At 56.7% G+C, this 19,029-nt stretch overlaps 1 protein-coding gene across 5 annotated transcripts in view; it reads right to left on the bottom strand.

The window, feature by feature from the left end:
* Positions 1-371: 371 nt before the first annotated feature.
* Positions 372-19,029, bottom strand: part of Gpsm1 (G protein signaling modulator 1) — a 28,262-nt gene continuing 9,604 nt past the window's right edge. For 3 of the 5 annotated variants that reach the window (XM_057754979.1, XM_057754980.1, XM_057754978.1), the window contains exons 3-14: positions 18,890-19,025; positions 18,488-18,630; positions 18,014-18,137; positions 17,651-17,766; positions 16,973-17,128; positions 16,051-16,159; positions 15,021-15,144; positions 8,961-9,031; positions 8,108-8,287; positions 3,827-3,983; positions 3,207-3,415; positions 372-1,854 (exon numbers count right to left, since the gene is read on the bottom strand). In XM_057754979.1, coding sequence (XP_057610962.1) covers positions 1,648-1,854; positions 3,207-3,415; positions 3,827-3,983; positions 8,108-8,287; positions 8,961-9,031; positions 15,021-15,144; positions 16,051-16,159; positions 16,973-17,128; positions 17,651-17,766; positions 18,014-18,137; positions 18,488-18,630; positions 18,890-19,025 — 1,732 coding nt within the window. In that variant the 3' untranslated portion in view covers positions 372-1,647. Of the gene's footprint in view, positions 1,855-3,206; positions 3,416-3,826; positions 3,984-8,107; positions 8,288-8,960; positions 9,032-12,860; positions 14,985-15,020; positions 15,145-16,050; positions 16,160-16,972; positions 17,129-17,650; positions 17,767-18,013; positions 18,138-18,483; positions 18,631-18,889; positions 19,026-19,029 lie in introns of those variants that run through there. The other 2 variants (XM_057754982.1, XM_057754981.1) reach the window with 2 other exon arrangements.

The raw sequence follows: 19,029 nt of genomic DNA, 5'->3' as shown, positions 1-19,029 counted from the left end.
CTGTTGCTTAGACTGGCACAATCCAGTCCCAGAATTAGGAACAAAGGGAGCCCTGTGGCTGGAGCTAATCCAATCAGGGTGAGGCTGCTGAGAAGGGCTAGTCCCCACAGTGTTCCCAATGCACAGTGACATGCCTGGCTTCTGCTCCACATCTCTGGAAAGCCAGGACCATGAAGAACAGCAGAGAGTGCAGTAGGCAGAGGATGCAGCAAGTAGAGGCCCAGGCCCTAGCCCCCCATTGCTAGAGGCAGCAGGGGCGGGCATGTTTCTCATGATCTCAGACGGCTTGTGTGCTGGAGGACACTGCACTGGACAAGCCCAGCCCACGGCCTGGGAAGGCCGACCGACACAAATTCCACCAGAAGCCACACTCACTTGGCAGACGTTTTATTTCTGGGTAAAACCAAAACGTACCTCTCGGGTTGGAAAGAACCCGTGGATAACATGGCAAACACGTGTGAGCAATAAATACGCATGTACATTCAAGTATGCAGGCGGCCACTACGTCCCGCCCGAGACCCTGTGCTCTGGTATTTGTTCCTGCCCTTGGGGTGCTGTTGCCTCTTAAGAAGATGGATCACAGGGCTGGCCCTTCAGTTTCCCTTACCCTGGCCCCCTCCTAGGCTGCAGGGTAAGAGGCCCTGGGTTGTACAGAACCCTCCAGTAGGGCTACCTGCAGGATCTGCAGGCAAGAGCTGGGACAATAGTCCCCCAAAGGTCTGTCTCGTGGATGCTCCAGCAGTCCAGCCTGAATCTCCACCCCAACTGCAGTGCCCTGTGTCCAACTCAGATGTTGCAGCTGGACCCCTTGAGGAGAAAGCCAAGGTACCATTTCCCTAGTAGAAAGGGGTGTGTGTTCACTGAGGGGACTGGAGGATCTAGCTGAGCAGATACCTCGTGAATACCCACTGCCAGCCGGCAGGACAAGTCCTCCTAGGACAAGACCCTGCCTGTGTTTTTGGCTTGGAAGCTTGCCCTGTCCCCTTGCCCTGTGCCCTTGCCCTGTCCCCTGCTGGAGAAGGTCATCTTTCTCCAAAGGCCAGGTGCAAGGCTGGGGACTACTTGGTCAGGGTGTCTGGACTTTGCGGCTGTCAATCTCCTGCAGCAGAGTTGGGCACAGACAGGCCAGGATAGGCCTGCCCTGGGGAGATGAGGCAGAATACAGAGTGTACCTCCTGCATAGCCATCCCAGGACCAGCTGGGGGACAGAACATGCCGTGCCACTGTAGCCCCCAGAAGAGTCTTTGAGGCTCCCCTGGGGAGCTTGGGGGAGTTGGCAGAATTTCACATTTGGCAGGGCAGGGCTTGAGGGAGAAGGGTCTGGACAGCACCGGGGCTTGGGGCCAACATGCTGAAGGCCCAGCCTGGAGCAGGGTAGGGCGGGGTCTGCAGGAAGCTATGGTCCATATGGGGTCAGAAGCATGCCCTCCCCCATACAGCAGCTCTAACCTGAGCCCACCACCCTGGGATGGGGGTTCCTTGAGGGCTGGGTGCCCACCATCTGGCTCAGTGGGAAGGGGTTGGGGGCTGAGCTGGCTCTCCATCATGGCCTTGGGAAGATTTGGCTTATCAAGGGGTTATGGCCACTGTGGACAACTGAGTCCCCAGAGTCCAGGGCAGGGCATGCCTGGCTGGAGGGCTGAGGCCTTAGCTGGCACCTGGTGGACACTGCTGCCGGGGCTCGTGCAGCCCACTGGCCTCCTGCTCCGGGCTCCCAGCAAGGTCCACACGCTGCTCATCCATCCGCTTAGCCTGCACTCTCTGGATGAGGCTGAAGAAATCCTCATCAGGCATGGTGGGGCCTCGGGGCAGCACATCTGGGGGTGGGCAGCGCTGGTCATCAATCCTAGAGGACTGGGCAGACACAGTGGAGATTGATGGTCTTACATTTCTTAGGCCTTATCCTAGCACTGGGTGGGCAACGGACTTACTGAAAAATCTAAGAGTAGCAAACACTGGCTCGAGAAGAGTAGTGTACTCCAAGTGGGACCTGTTTTCAGTCACCTCTTACCTCCTTGGTTCTGGGATAGTGTTAGGAACCCTGCCCTAGCAATGTCTCTTGATGACATCTCCCCAGAGCTGTGGCCGGCCAACCAAACAGAAAGGGCTAGATAATATATTCTGGGCATAGAGCAAGCCAGAAGCTACTAGGCAGCCCTAGGGCCAACTCCCGGAACCCGTTGATCCAGGGACTGTACCCCTAAAACTACCCTGGAACCTAGCACAACCCTGGGCTGCCTTGGGGGCCACAGCTCAGAGCCTGTTCCTTGGAAATCACCCCACCCCCCACCCCGCCAAGAGTCTCCTTTGGATCAATCAGCTGACACCGCGGGCTCTGTCTGCCTGTCCCGATGTGGGCCTGAAAGGTGTTTGTTTTTTCTTCAGAGCCTGGAGCAGAAGGGACTGGAGCCGGTGCAGCTGATGGCCCAAGTATTGGAGTGGGCGGGGCTTCTCGGGAGGAGCTGACTTAGAGGAGGTTGTCTGGACGCTGTTGGGGTTCTGTCTCTGTGAGAAGGAACATCAATCTGGAAGCTTAGCCTGATGCAGAGGTGGGGTGCCGGCCCCCGCCCTTCCTGCGTCTGACCAAGCCCCACCACATACATACGGCTCCAGCTGGAGGGCAGCTGGCTCAGCCCAGCAGCACCCTAACCCTACCCCATCCCATATACCGAAGCCCATCCCTGGGTAGCCCTACCCTGGTTCTGTCTTCACAGGCCTGGGCTCTCTGTTTTACCTGTCAACCCCATAGTGGTAGCCATTCTTGCCCCCTAACCCTCCAGCCAGCTGTTAACACCCCAGCTCTTCTTCCCTCCCAACTCCAGGGTGTCACTTGACCCTCAGCTTCCTCTGCCCAGATGTGGAAGCTGAAGTGGGCATCCCTGGATTTGGGAACCTGGCAACCCAGGCTGACCTCTGGCACCAAAATGTGCTGAGGCTGGTGTCTCAGGACATGCTCAGTCCCTTGGCAGAAGGCGGGCTTCGGGCCTGAGCTTCTGCGGGGTGGTCCCTGACTCTGGCTGTTCCATCCTCATCACCAGCTTGTTACTATGTCTCCCTCCGGCATCCCTCAAACAAGGCAGAGAGAGAGAGAGAGAGACCAGAGCTTGCTGTGGGCCTGCTAGATGACTATACTGCAGCGGGCAGAGGACCACCAGAAGGCTGGCCTAGAAGAGACCCCACCCATTGTCTCCTGAGTGCAGGCCCACCTGGTACTTGATAAGCATGTTGAAAAACTCATCCCCTGGCTCCTGAGGGTCCCCGTCGCCTCGGAGGTGTTCCACATTGTTGAGGGTGATGCGTAGCCCAGGCAGGCTGCCCACGCTAGCCCTCTGGTCATCCAGCCGACGGCTCTGGGAGCTAGCAATGAGCTCAAAGAACTCCTCAGTCTGTGGTGAAGCTGTTACGGAGGGCTGAGCTGCAAGAGACAAGCAGAAAGCGAGGCCTGGAGAGGCGACCACTGGGAATGCTGGCACCTCGAACTGGCCCAGCTCTCTTCAAAGGGAATATGGCCCAGTAAGTCTTCTATGTCTGGGGCTGCTCCTAACCATCCTGCCCCTGCCCTGCCTCCCAGGACTTCAGGAGCTGACAGGAGAAAGCTTTGGCCTCCCACACGCTCAAAGGCTGAGAAGCATAGACACTGTGTGTTCTTCAGGGTGGGGTAATTACATACTTCCCAGGATGCCGCTTCAGGGACAAGTGTGGAGGGAGCTCTGGGTGATGGGGGCACTTTGCAGCTGGCCTCCCCTGCCCCCCAGACTAGCTTGTTGGGGGCTAACAGGATTAGCGCTGGGTCTGGCTGGTGGGCTCACCTAGGATCTGTCCTCACCTGCCCTCTCCTCCAGGGTTGGGGCAGCTGTAGCCTCAGCAGCCCCTGCCTGGCCTTCCTCCAGGGGGCAGCGCTGGTCATCCATACGACTGCTCTGGAACTTACTCAGCAGGTCAAAGAAGCACTCCTCGTCCGAAGATGGGGCCCTGGGAATACCCTGGATAAGAAGGGAGGCCACAATTTAGCCCTTGGTGCCTCAGTGTCCTAGACCCACTGACAGGGCTGCCCACCCTAACTATACACATTCCCAAGACGAGGTCACAGGACCTTCCAGGATGCCGCCCCCATGACACAATGCCCCTAAACCTGCCTGTCTCCTGTCCCCACTTCTGTGGCTGTCTGTCACCCCTGCAGCCAGCCTCAGTCACTTCCTGTCTTGCTGCTACCTTAGCCTGGGCCACCCCTACCCAGCCTCAGCCTGGACTTTCCCCAAGCTGACCCAGGTCAGAAACCACCATCTTCAGGAATGGATTCCACCCCAGAGGGCCCTGTCAGTCATACAGAGCTCCATTTGTACCTGGCCCCCAATCCTGTCACCCTCCAATGTCCAGTGAGCCGGCCTCTGCAAGCATGGAGCCAGGATGGCCACTAGCTATGTGACCTCAGTGGCCAATCTGGCTGCAATGATAGAAGAATCCATAGGTTTTATCACCAAGGGCATGGAGACCCAGGTGGGGAGATGATGGTCGTCTTGCCTGTTTCTGGGCTTAGGCCACACAGAGATGGTAGACCAATGTCCAGTTCAGAAGACACCAGTGGTGTGGGGGCCAGTGTATAAGGAAGACTTAACACCCCTAGGTCTTCTGCGAGCTGGCTGGGGGGTGGGAAGGGCCTGGGGTTGAGGATGGGAACACTGCTGAGAGTTCCTTCCTGAAGAGAAAGAACTTTCTGGAGTTCGTACTGGACTCTGGATCTATTCTTCAATATATGGGTAGCTGAGTGGGGGTCTAGTCTAAGGCCTAGGTCATGGGTCACTGTCCTGAGTCCAGATAAGTCATGGGGGTCGGGGAGGCTACTTCCAAACAGAGAGTTTGGTTCTGTGAATCCTCAGCATCAGGTGACTAGAGCAGGCTGCACCATCCCAGATTCAGCTTTCACAACCTTGGATGGAAAGGCCTACTCTGCAGGGTGGATCTCAGAAGCCTGGCCCAGGGTCCTAGACTAGCAATGGACGGAATGGAGGTCCAGAACCACCTGCTGCAAGAAGCTGGAACCTGCCTCTAGCCCATCAAAGTCCACACAGAGCAAGGAAGCAATGCCCGGGAAGGCCTGATTCTACAAAGCTGTGGCCTTCCGAATGCAGGAAGATTTCTACCATAAGGGGCACTTTCCACGCCTGGGATTGCCCAGTCCATAGAGGCACAGGCACAGAGGTTGTATGGCCTCCCCAAGGTTACACAGAGGTAAGAACAGAACTGAGACCTGGATATAAGCAGACTGGGTAGACAAGCCCAACACAGGACTAGATTCAGGACTCCAAAGGCAATGCAACCCAGTCACGGGAGCTATGGACAGGGCAGTGACATGGCAAAGAGACCCTACTGGGACCTCAAGTTGACCTTGCTCTCCTTCAGGCTTTGTCCTAAATGAGCCCTGCAGCCCAACACTGTCAGAGCCAGGAGAAAAACCAGAGCTGTAAGCAAAGGAAGGCTAACATACACAGCTCCTGCCAGAGGACAAGCAGTACTTGGGCTGAGCCAGCACTCCTCCAGGAGTAGGGGCTACACAGTATGTCTGGAGAACTGGATAGCTGCAGGGTCCAAGCTGCAGTATAGAGTGGCTCCATGCTATCCCCCCGTTCTTACACACACACACACACACACACACACACACACACACACACACACAGAGAGAGAGAGAGAGAGAGAGAGAGAGAGAGAGAGAGAGCTTGAGGGAAGCCCCTGAAGGACTTGCATTTGTTCTGAGACTCCTCTTGCCCTCACTCAACTGTCAAGATATAGTAGAACCATATCCAGGATGGAGACTTGGGACTTGGGCTCCCTTACTTACTGCCCTGCTTTCCCCCCATACCCCTCAGGAGCATGATCTCATGTCTGAGAGGGTCCTGTGAGGACTGTAAAGGCCTCCCTGTCCCCTGTCCCCTGCCCACAAGTCTCTGGCTCTTTCCCAAAGGTCTGACTGCAATCTCAACTACTTTAGTTTAAGCCCAGGTTCTAGAGATGTGTACAGCTCTAGCCCAGCCCACCCCTACCCTGGCTGACCGAAGTCCCGGCATGCCCGAGGACCCACACTCACACAGAATCACAGGCTCCCTCCAGCAGCAGCAATCAGGAACTGTATAGGCACCAGGCCACGTGCAACCCAGGCAGGATGCCAAGGTGCCAGGCACAGTCGCCACCACCTGCCCAAAGTGCCAAGTGTCTCCTCACTGCCGCTGCTGGGACCCACGGTGTTCTCCAGATGCTTAAATAGGATCCAGGGAGAAGGCTGGGCTCTCCTAGTACCCGCCCTCACTGCTGCAGCTCACAAGTGGTTGAATACACTCTCTCTCTCTCTCTCTCTCTCTCTCTCTCTCTCTCTCTCTCTCTCTCTCTCTCTCTCTCTCTCTCTCTCTCTCTCCAGGCTCCAGGGAGAAGAAGGCTGGGCTCTCCTAGTACCCACCCTCCCTGCTGCAGCTCACGAGTGTGCAAGCTCCGTCTCTCTGTCTCTCTGTCTCTCAACAATGAGCTGGCTTCCCCCAGCTCAACAGAGCACACCCCTCGAGGCCTGTGGGTGGGCAAGCTAAAGGCTGTGGGGGTGGACAGCTTATTTGAAAGCCCTTTCCCACCCAACCCCTTGGCCCCTGGGCTTCCTTCCAAAGCTAAATCTGGGCCCCTGGGAGAAGCAATCTCTCTTCCCTCAGCTTTGCTCCTGAGGCCACCCCAGGTGGACTTCACTCTGACCTGGGCAGCCCCTGACATTTGCAGGGTGGCCCCTTGGCTCTACCACAACCTTCCTCTAAGCCCCATGGATGAGAGGCTATGTGTTTCCTTCATAGCTCCCCTCCAAAGCCTCCCTGTGATTGCAATAAAGTGGGCTGGAGCGTGGGGTTGAAGGCAGCCGCCCCGGCAGGAAGGGTGGGCTCCAGGCACTAAGAATAACCAAGGCCCCTATGCAGCACAGGCCGCCAGAGCCTGTGGCAGAGTGAGGGTGTTTAAGCTACTTCCTAGAGCCTCAGGACCTGAGTGCCCTTCACAGGGACTTCTAAGCCTAAATACAGACTCTCTGCCTCCGGACCTCTGCCAGCTCCCAGTGCCTGGAGATACTGCCCAGGCACAGTGGGGACCTACTGGCCCTGACAGGCCCCACCTTCCACCCGCTGGCCACCAGTCTTGTAACTGGCCATTGAACCTCCCATCTTGCCATCTCTGTGTGCTGCCAGGAATGCTGAGTGCTCTCAGATCTGAGCATCCAGGCTGTGCTGTGGGCTCCTGCGGGACCACACCAACCCCCTACCGGGTCTCCAGTTTAGCTTTGATCAATACTAAGCCCAGTTGGAGTAGGTGGCACCTCCCAGCCCAGACCTGTTGGAAACTGGGCAGATGCTAGCTCCCTGCTGTTCCTTCCACACCTGGCTCCACAGCTGTGCACTGGCCACCCAGCATGTCCTCCTACATGATGCCACTCCCCAACTCCAGGGATGGCGCATGTGCCCCCTCTCACACTGAACTGCCCCTAGTACTAAGGTCTTTTCTTTGGGGACCTGCCTTATGGGCAAGCTTGGGGACTTCCCATCCATCTCCAGCCACCTCTCCCGTCCCTCAGCTCAAGGCCACCACTCCCCAGGGGGCCTCTTAGACTCTGAGCAGTACAAGCTGTACCACTTGCGCTCGAAGCAGACGACTCCCCCACTAGAGCCCCTGTGTCCAGGCACTCTGGGGCCTCTAAGGTGACTGCTGAGGTACAGAGGTAGGCTGAATCTCTGAAGTAAGCTGTATAGTCCAGCTCCGTTAGCTTGTACAGCCAGGTATCAAGGGTCCCAGTAAGGCAAAGAAGGGGCTGTGGTACAGAGGGGGGTCACCTGAAGACTGGTGACAAAAGTGGAAACTTAGCCCCAGAGACAGAGTGCCCATGGGGGCTCCCCAAGGTGCGGTTATGAGCTCTGTACCCCACAGAGTGCCTGAACTACAAGGCCAGGTGGAGGGCCCAGCAGCTTACAGCTCTGCCTCCCCAGTAACGGGTTCAGTGTTGACCCCACCCCCACCCCAGGCTGGATGGTGGGAGAAAGGGAAGGGAGGGCTCCGTGTTCACAACTGTTCCCTCGACTCAGGCGGCACCTACCGTACGAGGCACCTGGACCCTCACATCAGCGCTGTCCAGTGGAGAGTGGCTGCCCTCCCGCAGTCTCCTCTCAGTGGCATCTGACCCTTCCTGGTACTTCCTGCTCCTCACGGGAAGGGGGAGCGAGTCCCTGCCTGGCCCCCTCCAGTCCCCTGTGTGGTGGGTATCTCCATTCTGCTCCTGGAGAGGGAAAGGCAGGTTGGACATGAGCTAAGGAAACTGGAAACCAAAGTCCCCTCTCAGCAGCTGGCCCAGCTGCCCACCTTCCTGGATACACACAGTAGGGACTCGGTCTCTGAAGGACGGAATACGAAGCAGAGAGGGCACAGACAGACATTTGAGGCGTGTCAGCTTCCTTAAATGTCAGCCCTCGAATGCTAGGCAACAGAGGTGACCACAGGTGTTCCTGAGCTTGAACTCATGTTATGCCCCAAGGGTTATTTACAACTAGAAGATCAGAGAGTCCAGGCCATATAATACCCATACTAGTCCCCCCCAGGTTTGACAAAACCCACCAGCTTCTCCAACAATAATAGCTGTGTCCCCTGCCCCAGACTCAGGCCAGTGGCAGGGAGCAGACAGGAATCCTGGACATGCCACCCAGGGAAAGCTCATGCTAGAGGGTAGAGTTGGAATACCCACAGGGGAATGATGACAGATGGGCTCCCTGTAGGGTCTCGGGCTGCTGGGGGAGGGACATTTATCTCCCAGGGGACAGGGCCCTTAAGAGGGTGCTGACAGCTCAGCAAACACTGCACACTGGACTCGTTAACCTAGAGCCCACATGCTGACCATGTCTCCACTGCCATCTGCTCCTCAGGCCCTGGGCCACCAGCCCTGATCCCCAGCTCACCCGGTCCAGGGGGAGCCGCAGCAGGTCCCAGGTCTCGGCGCTCAGCCTCTGTGTCCTCTTGGGTCTAGCTCCTTGAAGAGATCACAGCCCATCAGCCTGAGCTTTGAGGTCACTAGCCAAGCAAGGGACCCGGGAGACCAAGAACACAGTGGTACCGCGCCCTGGGGCTAGAGTTCATAAATCCCCTCTTGTGCAGGGAAAATATAGTCTCTGAGTGTCCACTGGGTCATGTAAAAAACTAGGCTGTGGGCACCAGACAAGGCAGGCAAGGATTAAGGACAAATGTAGCCCCGAGAAGGATGTAGCAGGGGTAGTTTTGGTGTCCCCCCCAACAATCAAGGGATTTTTCCCTGTCAAGCGATGCCCCATGTACCGTTCCTTCTTCCCGGAAGGCAGCCTGTGTAATCCATAGCATCCCTTCCATGAAGCCACGCTTGAGCTCCCTAACTGACCTTCTGCACCCACATGGGGATGAGGCAGAGAGGAACCTCTGGGTCCCTGGGGCTCATGTGGGCCACCCAGACTGGAGCAGCAGTGACGTGCCTCAGGGCAGTCCTGCTGCAGGGGACTCTGGACACTGAACAACCTGGGGCGGGTGGGGGGGGGGGGACACGGGACGGGACGGCCTGGCAGATGATTTGAACTAGGCTCTGGGCGCCCACAGGAGACAGATCACCAGCCCTCAAGTCCACAACCACAGTTGGGTGGGAAGGAGCAACTACCTGACCCCATACTGCTTAGCGCTACCACCAGCCCTAGGGGTCCCTGACCTTCGTTTCTAGGTGGGGTCGGGAGCTACTTCACCCTGGTCTTTCCCAGCACAGTCAGTGATGAGAAGACTGGGAAAGTGAGCCTGGTCTGGGCAGCTATTGGGAGCAGTGAGACCCCAGATCCTGAATTTGTTGTAATCCCCTGATCTGAGTGCCTACAGCTGCTCTGAGCATGAGACCTTCAGGAGTTCCTAATGGCAGGAGAGTGGTTTCTGGTGGGTTTGGCTGGGGCGTGGCTATCTCTATATAATCTGCCCCTGAACACAATAAAGGGGGCATTCTTGGGGAATTCAAGGATGACCCGTGTCACTGTCAAAAAAAAAACAAAAACAACTGTCTGTGTGTGTCTGTGTATTTGTATTTTAACCTCCAGCCCCTTGCCCGAAGCTCGGTAACTGGGTGCCAGCGCACAGAGCGCAGACACAGAGCGCAGACACTACCTGCAAGGCCCAGGTCTTGGGAGAGCCAGCCAGGTCAGCCAAGCCACAAATGGACAATTCAAGGGGGACACTGGGTAAGGGCCAGTATTGGGAGGACCCAGACCCTGAGGGGGTGGTGAGAAAGGAGTGTAGTGAGCCTGGCTATTTGAAGATGCAGCCTCTTTCCTGCCCGTGATGTACCAGTTCTCAAAGGACCTGTTGGCCTGCTGCAGAGAACAGGACCTCATTAACAGTCCAACATTCCAGCCACCATTCCCACCCCTCGCTGGGTCTGCCAAGCATCCTTCAGTCACCGGACAGGTGCTGGACACCTACTGCTCGTGAGCTCATCATACAGTGCACGAACATCCAGGGCGGGGCTTGTGAGGCAGGGAGTGCAACGACGAGGGGTTAGTACAAGGCAAGCCAGGTCTCCAGCATGGTTGCTAGGCCTTTAGTCAGAAGGGTCCAGACCACCTTCAGTGAAAGCACAGTGCATCACACACCCAGTGAGATACGGAAGGCCATCAGAAAGGGATGTGTGACTCCATCCGCTGTCCAAGATGGGTTTTTTTTTTTTTGAGGGAGACAACCTGTGTCCTGCTCTCGAGTGGTTCAGAAATAAAACATCCCAGGAGGAAAAGCCACTGAGAAGGACGTAAGGTTGGGGGTTGGGGGGTGGGGGTGGGGGCATGACACACAGTCTACAAACAAGTGACACATAGAGGCATGGCTCTGGACATCCAGGAGCCCCCCCAACCCTGCCACTGTCTCTACTGTCTTCAACACAGCCTCTGCAACTTTAGGCACAGGGGCAGTTACAGCAGCCATGGGCCCACTCCGTGTCCAGGTTAGGAGAGAAAGTCTAACGCACAGAGCACAGAGACATCCGGGTCCTCATGTGTCCTGATAGGACTACCAGGATGAGTTCTCTGAAGAGCAGAGAGGGCCCTTTCCTGCGATGCTGCACGGGTGGACCCAAGCTGTGGCAGTGACTAAGCAGTCCTTCTGAACCACAGCACACAGCTGGCTCAGGACGGGCATCCTCCTGGAGACAGGGTGAGGCCCACTGGACCCAGCTAAATGAATCCTCTGTCTAGAGTCAAAAAGGTCAGGTACGGCCAGTACTAACGGCCAGGCCTCCTTGGCTGTGACACCTCCACCAAGGCCTCAGACCCTAACCCCTCCTTTAGCTTCCTGTCCGCCCCACCTACAGTACAAGGTCTCGAAACTTCTCTATTATGTCTACCCACACAAGGTGGACAGTTACTGTCTTGCGAAGGCTCCTGACCACTATGTCTGAGGGAAAGTCATCCAAACGTATGTGTTCCTTGTCCTAGCCCTCCCTACAAGGGAAGGTACCCCATTCCCTGTTCATGGTGGCTGCTAATGGTAGTTTTACCTCCACACATAAAGACTGGCTTTCTTCCAGGCAGACCTACGTCAGTCTCTCACCTGACCCTGAGTGTCTTCTCCATGCCAGGGAGCACAGTGAGCCCCTGGTTAGATCTGCTTCCCGTCTACCGAGTCTGCAGGTCCGTAGGTCCCCTTCACGGCTCCCAACAGCTGCGGACACATCTGTGCAGCAGACTCGGCACTCTGGAGATTTGCCAGGCTGCCACTCTCAGCAGGTCTGCCTCCCAGACAGGGCAGTGACATACAGGACTATGGCAGCCAGGGCCAAGGCTAGAGTCCACAGCCTACACCGCCCCTCAGACACCACACCAAACACAGCACATCCCTGACCGTGAAGTGGAGAAGGACCTCTAGTGCATTTCCCAAAGTGAGCTGCCGTGTTCATACCACAATGCTGGGCCCAGAGGACGAGAAGGGCCACAGACCATCAAGAGCAGAGGGCTTCCACCATGTCACTGTGTGCACTGGGTAGCCCAGGTCCGTCACACCTGGCAGGGGTCAGGACTAGCTCCCTTTCTTCCTTGCATGCTCATCGAAAGGTCACTGGGAAACTCCGCCTGAATGCTCCCCATACCACTGTATTCTGGGTGGCATGGGCAGAATAGCCAAGTATGCTATAAGGGTCTCAGACAGCCACATAACCAGAGGGACTGGGCAGTGGAAGCAGCTGGCAGGGTAGTGCCCCACCGACTAGGGCAGTCTGGGGCTGCTGCTTTGCTGGCTGAGAAGACACCACCAAGGGGAGGTAAAGGGATCTGTCTTCCTTGTTTATGTCCATCAGCTCTGGAGAGAAAACCTGAACCTTTTCCTGCCTCGAGCCCCTGGCCACCATTACACCTACAGAGCACACCATGTTCCAAACACACACTACTCAGTTCAAAACACACATGGATCACTGCCCAAAGCCCAAATGAGCGTTTCCCCCCACAGCCCACTCAAATCACTCCACTTTCGCAAGGCCACAATGAGTACCTTGTGCTACAGTCCCACAGGCCACACCCACACGTAAATACCACACCAGATTGAGTTTAACAACGGAAGGCTACATCTCCCCTGGCTGTGACTTCCCTCCAGCCCTAGCAGAATGAATTCCCCAGGCCCAGGAGGCCACCTATCCCCAATCCTGCTGGGTCTGTGCCCTTTGGGGTGTCCACTGAGCCTCCGAACCAGAACTACTGGGTAAGCACCTGCCTAGCTCCTGGTCAGTTTATAGGAGGCAGGGCCAGCCCTTCTCAAGCGTCTCAGCTGAGTCCAGCTTTCTCCTGGCTTCCTTACCCTGCTCCTTCCTTGCTCACCTGAGTTGGGGTCTCCCTCAGGGCCACCCAGACTCTCACAGTGCTGGCCTGGCTTCAGCAACTGCATCCCAGGACTTCAGGGCACCAGCTCCCTCTCCCTGATGTCCTCCTTGGAGGATAAACTTCTCCAGTGTCCAGGGCCCGGGCCTTTGGCTGCAAGTAGCCCTGTGGGGAGGAGACTTCCGGGGGCCCCAGCTGGGAAGGGTCTGGCATGCAGGGCAGAGCAGAGAGGCCAATGTGGGAAGGACAGAGCTGCCTTGTCCCTGGCCATTCATCGTGACTTACCCGCCCCCCCTTTTCCCTTAGCTTGGAGGAGGAAAAAGAGTCAGGACGAGGAGCTGGCCGCCTCTGTGGGACTCTTTCCAGAAGCCGCCCAGCCCTGCTCAGGGTACACAGGCTGGGGGCTGTGCTAAGAGCTCTATACAGAGATATTTACTCCAGGAAAGCCCCCGCCATGGGCCCACACCGTCCAGTTCCATCCCACCCCATTCCCCGCTGCATCCCTTGCCACATGGAATGGCTTAGGGTCCCAGAAGCCTTTGCTCCTCTCCTCTCTCCCCAGCCTCCTAATTCCACACCAGGTCCACTCTGAAAACTCCCAGGTTTGAAGCACTAGGGGCTCTCATGCAGCAAGTATCCCTTCTCGACATCCTGAGAGCTGGAATCAGCGGGTGCCCCTGGGAAAAGACCCATGAATAGCTGGGGCTCCACTCCTGGCAAACTCAAGAAATGGGGTGTGGGGGAGGGGGCAGCTACGAGCCTCCAGAAGCCAACTCAGCATAGCAGCCTGCATCCACCATGCCCCTCCTTTGTTCGTATTAATGTATTTGCTTTGTGGAGAACAGTCTGTCCTTCCATTCACTAAGTGTCTGACCTGCAGGGGACAATCATCAGTCTGAATGAGGTCACTGAAATGGCTTTGCCTGATTAGTACTCCAGGCAGGCGCTGACTGGCTCCCTCCAGCCTCCCAGAAGCCCCTCCTATAGAGCAGGATGATGGACACTCTGGCTGCTGGGCTGCTTGGGAAGGAGCCATTTCCTGCCTTCTGGCCATCAGCCGTGTGGTGCTACCAGGATCAGGGAGGGAAGGGCTCGAGGAGACCACAGGTCCTCGCTGTCTCAGGGAGAGTGCAGAGCAGGCCACCATCCCTCTGTCATTGGTGTTCCTGGCTACTGACTAACCTTTTTCAGTTTCCCCTTGGAGTGGGTGGTTTGAATGGGAATAGACCTCAAAGGCTATTTTTATATGCTTATTGTTAAAGGCTATGTTTGTATGCTTGGGCCTAGGTAGTGGAACTGTTTAAGAATTAAGAGCTGGCCTTGTTGGAGGAGGTATGGCCACTTGGAGTGGGCTTTGTGGTTTCAAAAGTCCGCATCAGTCAGGCGGTGGTAGCACACGCCTTTAACCACAGCACTCAGAAGGCAGAGGCAGGTGGATCACTGTGAGCTCAAGGCCAGAGAGAGGAGTTCTAGGACAGTCCACGCCTCGCCTCACAGAGAAACAACTGTCTTGAACAAACAAACAAACAAACAAACAAACAAAAACAAACAAAAAACCAAAGAGAGAGCAAGAGCTTCAAATCAAAAGCCCAGCCAAGTCCATTTGCTGGACACACAACTTTTAGATCAGGTGTGCACTCTTAGGTGTTCACCCGCACCACACCTGCCTGCCTGTCACCACACTCCCCCACCGTGATGGACAAAGCCTCTGAAACCGTAAAGTAGCTCCCAATTAAATGCCTTTCCCCATGGGAGTTGCCTGGGTCATGGTGTCTCTTTACAGCAACAGAACAGTAACAACTAAATTAACACTGGTTTACCCCAGTGGGGTCTGTTTGAGCCCCAGAACTTTGGACACCCTGTCTATCCCCCACATCACAGTGCAACACAGTTCTGTGTCCACTTGTCTCTCTCCTAGCATTGTGAGCTCCCCGGGGCAGTGGGCAGTGGTCTCCCCTTATGGAGCAGCTGTAGGTGCCTCCCTTTCTGGCAGACCTGTTCCCTGAACCAAGGGCCAGTCCTGTTGATGGAACCCTGTCTTTTCCCCTGAGTTTCTCTCTTGCCATACCCCTGCTTGGATGGATGCTGCTTTGACTGTCCCTCAGGCTGAAGCCAGAGCCCACGAAGAAGCAGACACCAGCCCTCAGGACCAGAACTCACCTTGTGCCTCGTAGCCAGCCAGATCTGGCTTTTCTGCCGCTGCTGGGCTCGTCAGCCGGCCCAGCGCCAGCTGCAACTGGGCAATATTCATGCGAGCTGTGAGCTCTCCGTTCCGGTCTCCGATCTGAAGCAAGCGGGGGTGGGTAGACGGACAGGTGAGGCCTGGGACTGTGCTCTGGTGGTGGTGACAGGGCTCCAGCCACCATCCTTGGCCTGCCAGACAGCCTAGGCTGACCCCAGACCCTCGGGTTTCTTAGAGAGCCAGTCCTCACTAGCAGAAGTTGATTCTAGAGGTCGATTCCTAGGTGTTCTGGATGGCTCTAGCCCACCCTAGAAGTACTCAGGGTCTAGGGAGATAACCTGTGAGCCGTCAGTTTGTCCTTGCCCTGGGCTATACCTGTCTCAACTCCAAGGGCCAGTCTCTTAGGCTCCATCAGTGGGGCCCTTCTGAGTACAAGCCCAACATGAGGAACACAGGGAGTCACAGTCTTTGGCGACTTCTGCGTGCACTTCTGGGGATGGGGGGCTGGTCACCCTGTGGAGGTACTTCCAGACAGGCTCTCTTCTGCTCTAGACCATCCTGGCCTCCCACCTGAACCTGGGCGCCCAAGAAGCTCCTTTTGATGCTGTGGGGGCTTGAGGCCCACCCTTAATTAGGAAGGGCAGGTTTCTTGGGATATCTCTGCACTGTCCACAGTAGGTGACTGAGCAAAGAGGAGGGAGACTCAGCTTCCTAGGGATGTGTCCAGGGAGTTCCTGAACAGTAGAACCTCTGTCTCTCTGGTCCCCCTCCAAGAGGTTACTCCCAGCATCCCCATAATCCAACACTGTCCCACACACAGGGGACACCAGCACTCCAAGGATGGGAAACAGATCCTTGCTTCTCCATAGACCCACTGACCCCTGTACACATGAGTGGCAGTTGTTCATTCAGGGACCCAACGTTCAGAAAGGCCAGTGGGGTCCCCCAGAAGGAGATGACAGGCTGCTGAGGCACCAGCAGAGGCCTAGGGGAATGGGCCCAGCTCACCTCCTGGGAGATCTGCAGATGTTTCTTGGCAAATGTCAAGGCCTGTGCGGGGCTCCCCATGGACACGTAGGCGTTCCCCAGGCTCCAGCATGCCCGGCCCTCTCCCACCCTACAGAAGGTTAGACAATCACACCTGCCTCCCAGGACTGCCTGTGGCCCCAAGTCCCTGACAGTCTCCCAACCCTGGTACATAAGGTACCAACAGCACAGTGACTCCTCGACTGCCCAAGGGGCCCATGGGCCCTGGGCACAACCAGCTGCACTTTCATTCTTTCTTGCTGAAAGAATTAACTTGATTAACTGAATTTGTGACCAGATTACCCTGGGGCCAGCTGAGGCCTCCATAGAGCCCTCAGGACTCAGCCTTTGGGTCCTCTTGCTCAAAGCCTGGCTCGCCCCCTAGTGGCCAGCAAGGTAATATCCCCTGCTCCATGCTCCCTCACCAGGGTCCCAAGTGAGTCATGACTTTAGCTGTTCCCATTGTTGTACCGCCACTATCTAGTTCTAGGACACTTCCATTATTTGCCCCTCCCCGGGGTAGAAAGTCCTGGGGAAAGGGCAGCTCTTGGAGAGAATCCCCCACACTATAGCTGGCCGCAGGCCTGTGGCCCCGAGACCCTGCCTGGTACAGCGGATCTGCATCTAAAGCTGCTGTTTCAGAATTGGAGGCCATGAGATTTATGTTGCCACGGGGAGAAGGATGCAGGTCTAAGCGATGGAAAAACCTTCCTCCGTCCCAGGTCCTGTCAAGGGCCTCTGCAAGCCTTGGATTCACCTGTTTGCTTAAATTGTGTCCCCGAGGGCTAGGCTGAGGGCCTGGGTGGGAGGCTGCTCTGACCTCGCTGTCGTAGCAGGGGAGCAGGGACTCACACCCAGGCCGTCACTGTACCAGTCCCGGCCAAGGCCTCTTTGGCACACACACCTATCAGCCAGCTCCTGGGCAATGACCAGGTGCCGCAGGTGGTACTCAGCAGCACGCTCGTAGTCCTGCAGCAGCGTGTAGGTGTTGCCCAGGCTGTAGCAGGCCTGCGCTTCCACTGCCTGGTCCCTGAGCTGCCGGGACAGCTGCAGCGTCTTCCTGTGCAGAATGAGAGAGTCAGTACCTAGGCGGGTGGCAGTGTCTCCTTTCCTCCCCGGGAACGCCTCTCTTCAAGTGGCCATAGCTTTTCATTCGCAGTCCCAGATGTGCGTGGGTGTGTGGGTTAGGCTAAGGAACGGGTAAGGCCACTGATCACCGAGCTGATGACACTTCACAGGGGAGCCAAGACCAAGTGTCCACAGCTCAGCACCACAGATGAGCACATAGGTCCCACAGTAGGCTCAGTCCTGAAGTCCCTGTTACGTCTAGAGGTCACCCTCTACCCAGGAAGCAACTGACTAAATACAGCAGCAGAGGTCGGGAACACCTATGAGCTTCATGAATTGGCCTTTTTCAGGGCAGCCAGGGTCCCCAGTTGGTTCCTGGGAATGCTAAGTAATGAGTGATCCCCCTGGAGCACGGGAGGGGCATCTCTGTAGCCTGGTGGTCAGTGCACCCTGGGGCTGCCCTCTGGGATGGGCATTTCTGTGTGGTCTGTCATCCAGTGCACCCAGGGCTTACTTGTAATGTTCAGCAGCCACATCAAAGCGCCCCAGGAAGATGTGGGCATTGCCCAAGTTGCTGTAGGCCCTCCTCTCAGCCGCCTTGTCTCCAAACTCCTTGGCAATGGCCAGGCGCTGCAGACAGACCCAATCCCAGAGATCACCACATAGCCCTGGAACCCTAAACACACAGCCAGGGATGCCTTCCTGCCCAGGGTGCTGATTTGATCTGGGTGTCCAGGGGAGCAAATGGGAACCCCAGGACCAAATACAGTAGGAGCTGGGGGATCAGTGGGGCTACCCGGTTGTTGAGGACTCTGAGGAGGTAACCCTAAGCCTTCCTGTTGTAGCATCCCTGCCCCAGCACCCAGGCCCAACTCACCTCTTTGTGGAAGGTTGTGGCCTCAGTGAAGTTTCCCAGTAGGTAGTGGGTGTTACCCAGGTTGCCATAGGCCCTGCCCTGGGCTGCGCGATCACCTAGTTCCTTCACCAGGGACAGGTTCCTCCTAGGGGGACCAAGTCTGTCTGAGCTGTGCCCTTCCAAACACCAGAAAAGTAGCTTACAGTCCCCCCCTCCGAGGTCGGAAAGTACGGAGGGGTCCTCCCAGAAGACAGGGTGGCTCAGGGTGACATCTGAGCCTCAGCCTGGATTGGTCAGACAGGTGTGTGGGAGGGGAAGGGTGGCCACAAAGTGTTAGGGCTGATGTATGTGGGGATATTTTGTGTCTGGGATCCTGCCCGGTCCCTTGCCTGGCACATATTGGCTCAAGAAGTGTCTGTGGAACACAGGGGCGTTCAGACAAGCCTGACGCCAGCAGTTCTCGCCCCGTGACGCCGGCCCTCCCCATTCACTCACTCATAGAACTCAGAGGCCCTGTGCAGCGTCTCGCGGACGTCAGGTGGCAGGTGCCCGGGGTCCTGCGCGGCATTCCAGGACAGCTGCTTGCCCTTGGCGTGGTACACATTGCCAATGTTGTAGAGGGCCCTCGCCTCCCCAACCTGTGGGCAGCAGCAGGGTATGAGGGCATGTTCTATAGTCCCCCAGAGAACTCACCCCGAAGTACACCTGCAGGGGTTGTAAAGTCCCCTGGCCTGCTAGGTCCCTGTGGAAGGGCAAACCCAGTTCTACCCCCTACCCTTTCTGTCCTCTGCCAGTTGGGTGGCAGAGACGGCCGGGGTCACTGCTCTGTCTGCTAATGTTTGAGGTTAAGAGCCCCAGCAGGAATGGGAAGGGCAGTACAAGGGGCCAACCACCCACCTTGTCCCCCTGCTCCTGGGCAATGTCCAAGTGTCGTTGGCAGCAGACGATGGCCTCATCGAACCGGCCTAGGACCTTGAGTGTGTTGCCTAGATTCCCGCTGGCCTTGGCCTCCCCCATGCGGTCGCCAATGGCCCTAG

The sequence above is a fragment of the Chionomys nivalis genome, chromosome 22, assembly GCF_950005125.1.
Source record: "Chionomys nivalis chromosome 22, mChiNiv1.1, whole genome shotgun sequence".
Classification (NCBI taxonomy): Eukaryota; Metazoa; Chordata; class Mammalia; order Rodentia; family Cricetidae; genus Chionomys; species Chionomys nivalis.
This window is presented reverse-complemented; position numbering and strand designations above follow the sequence as displayed.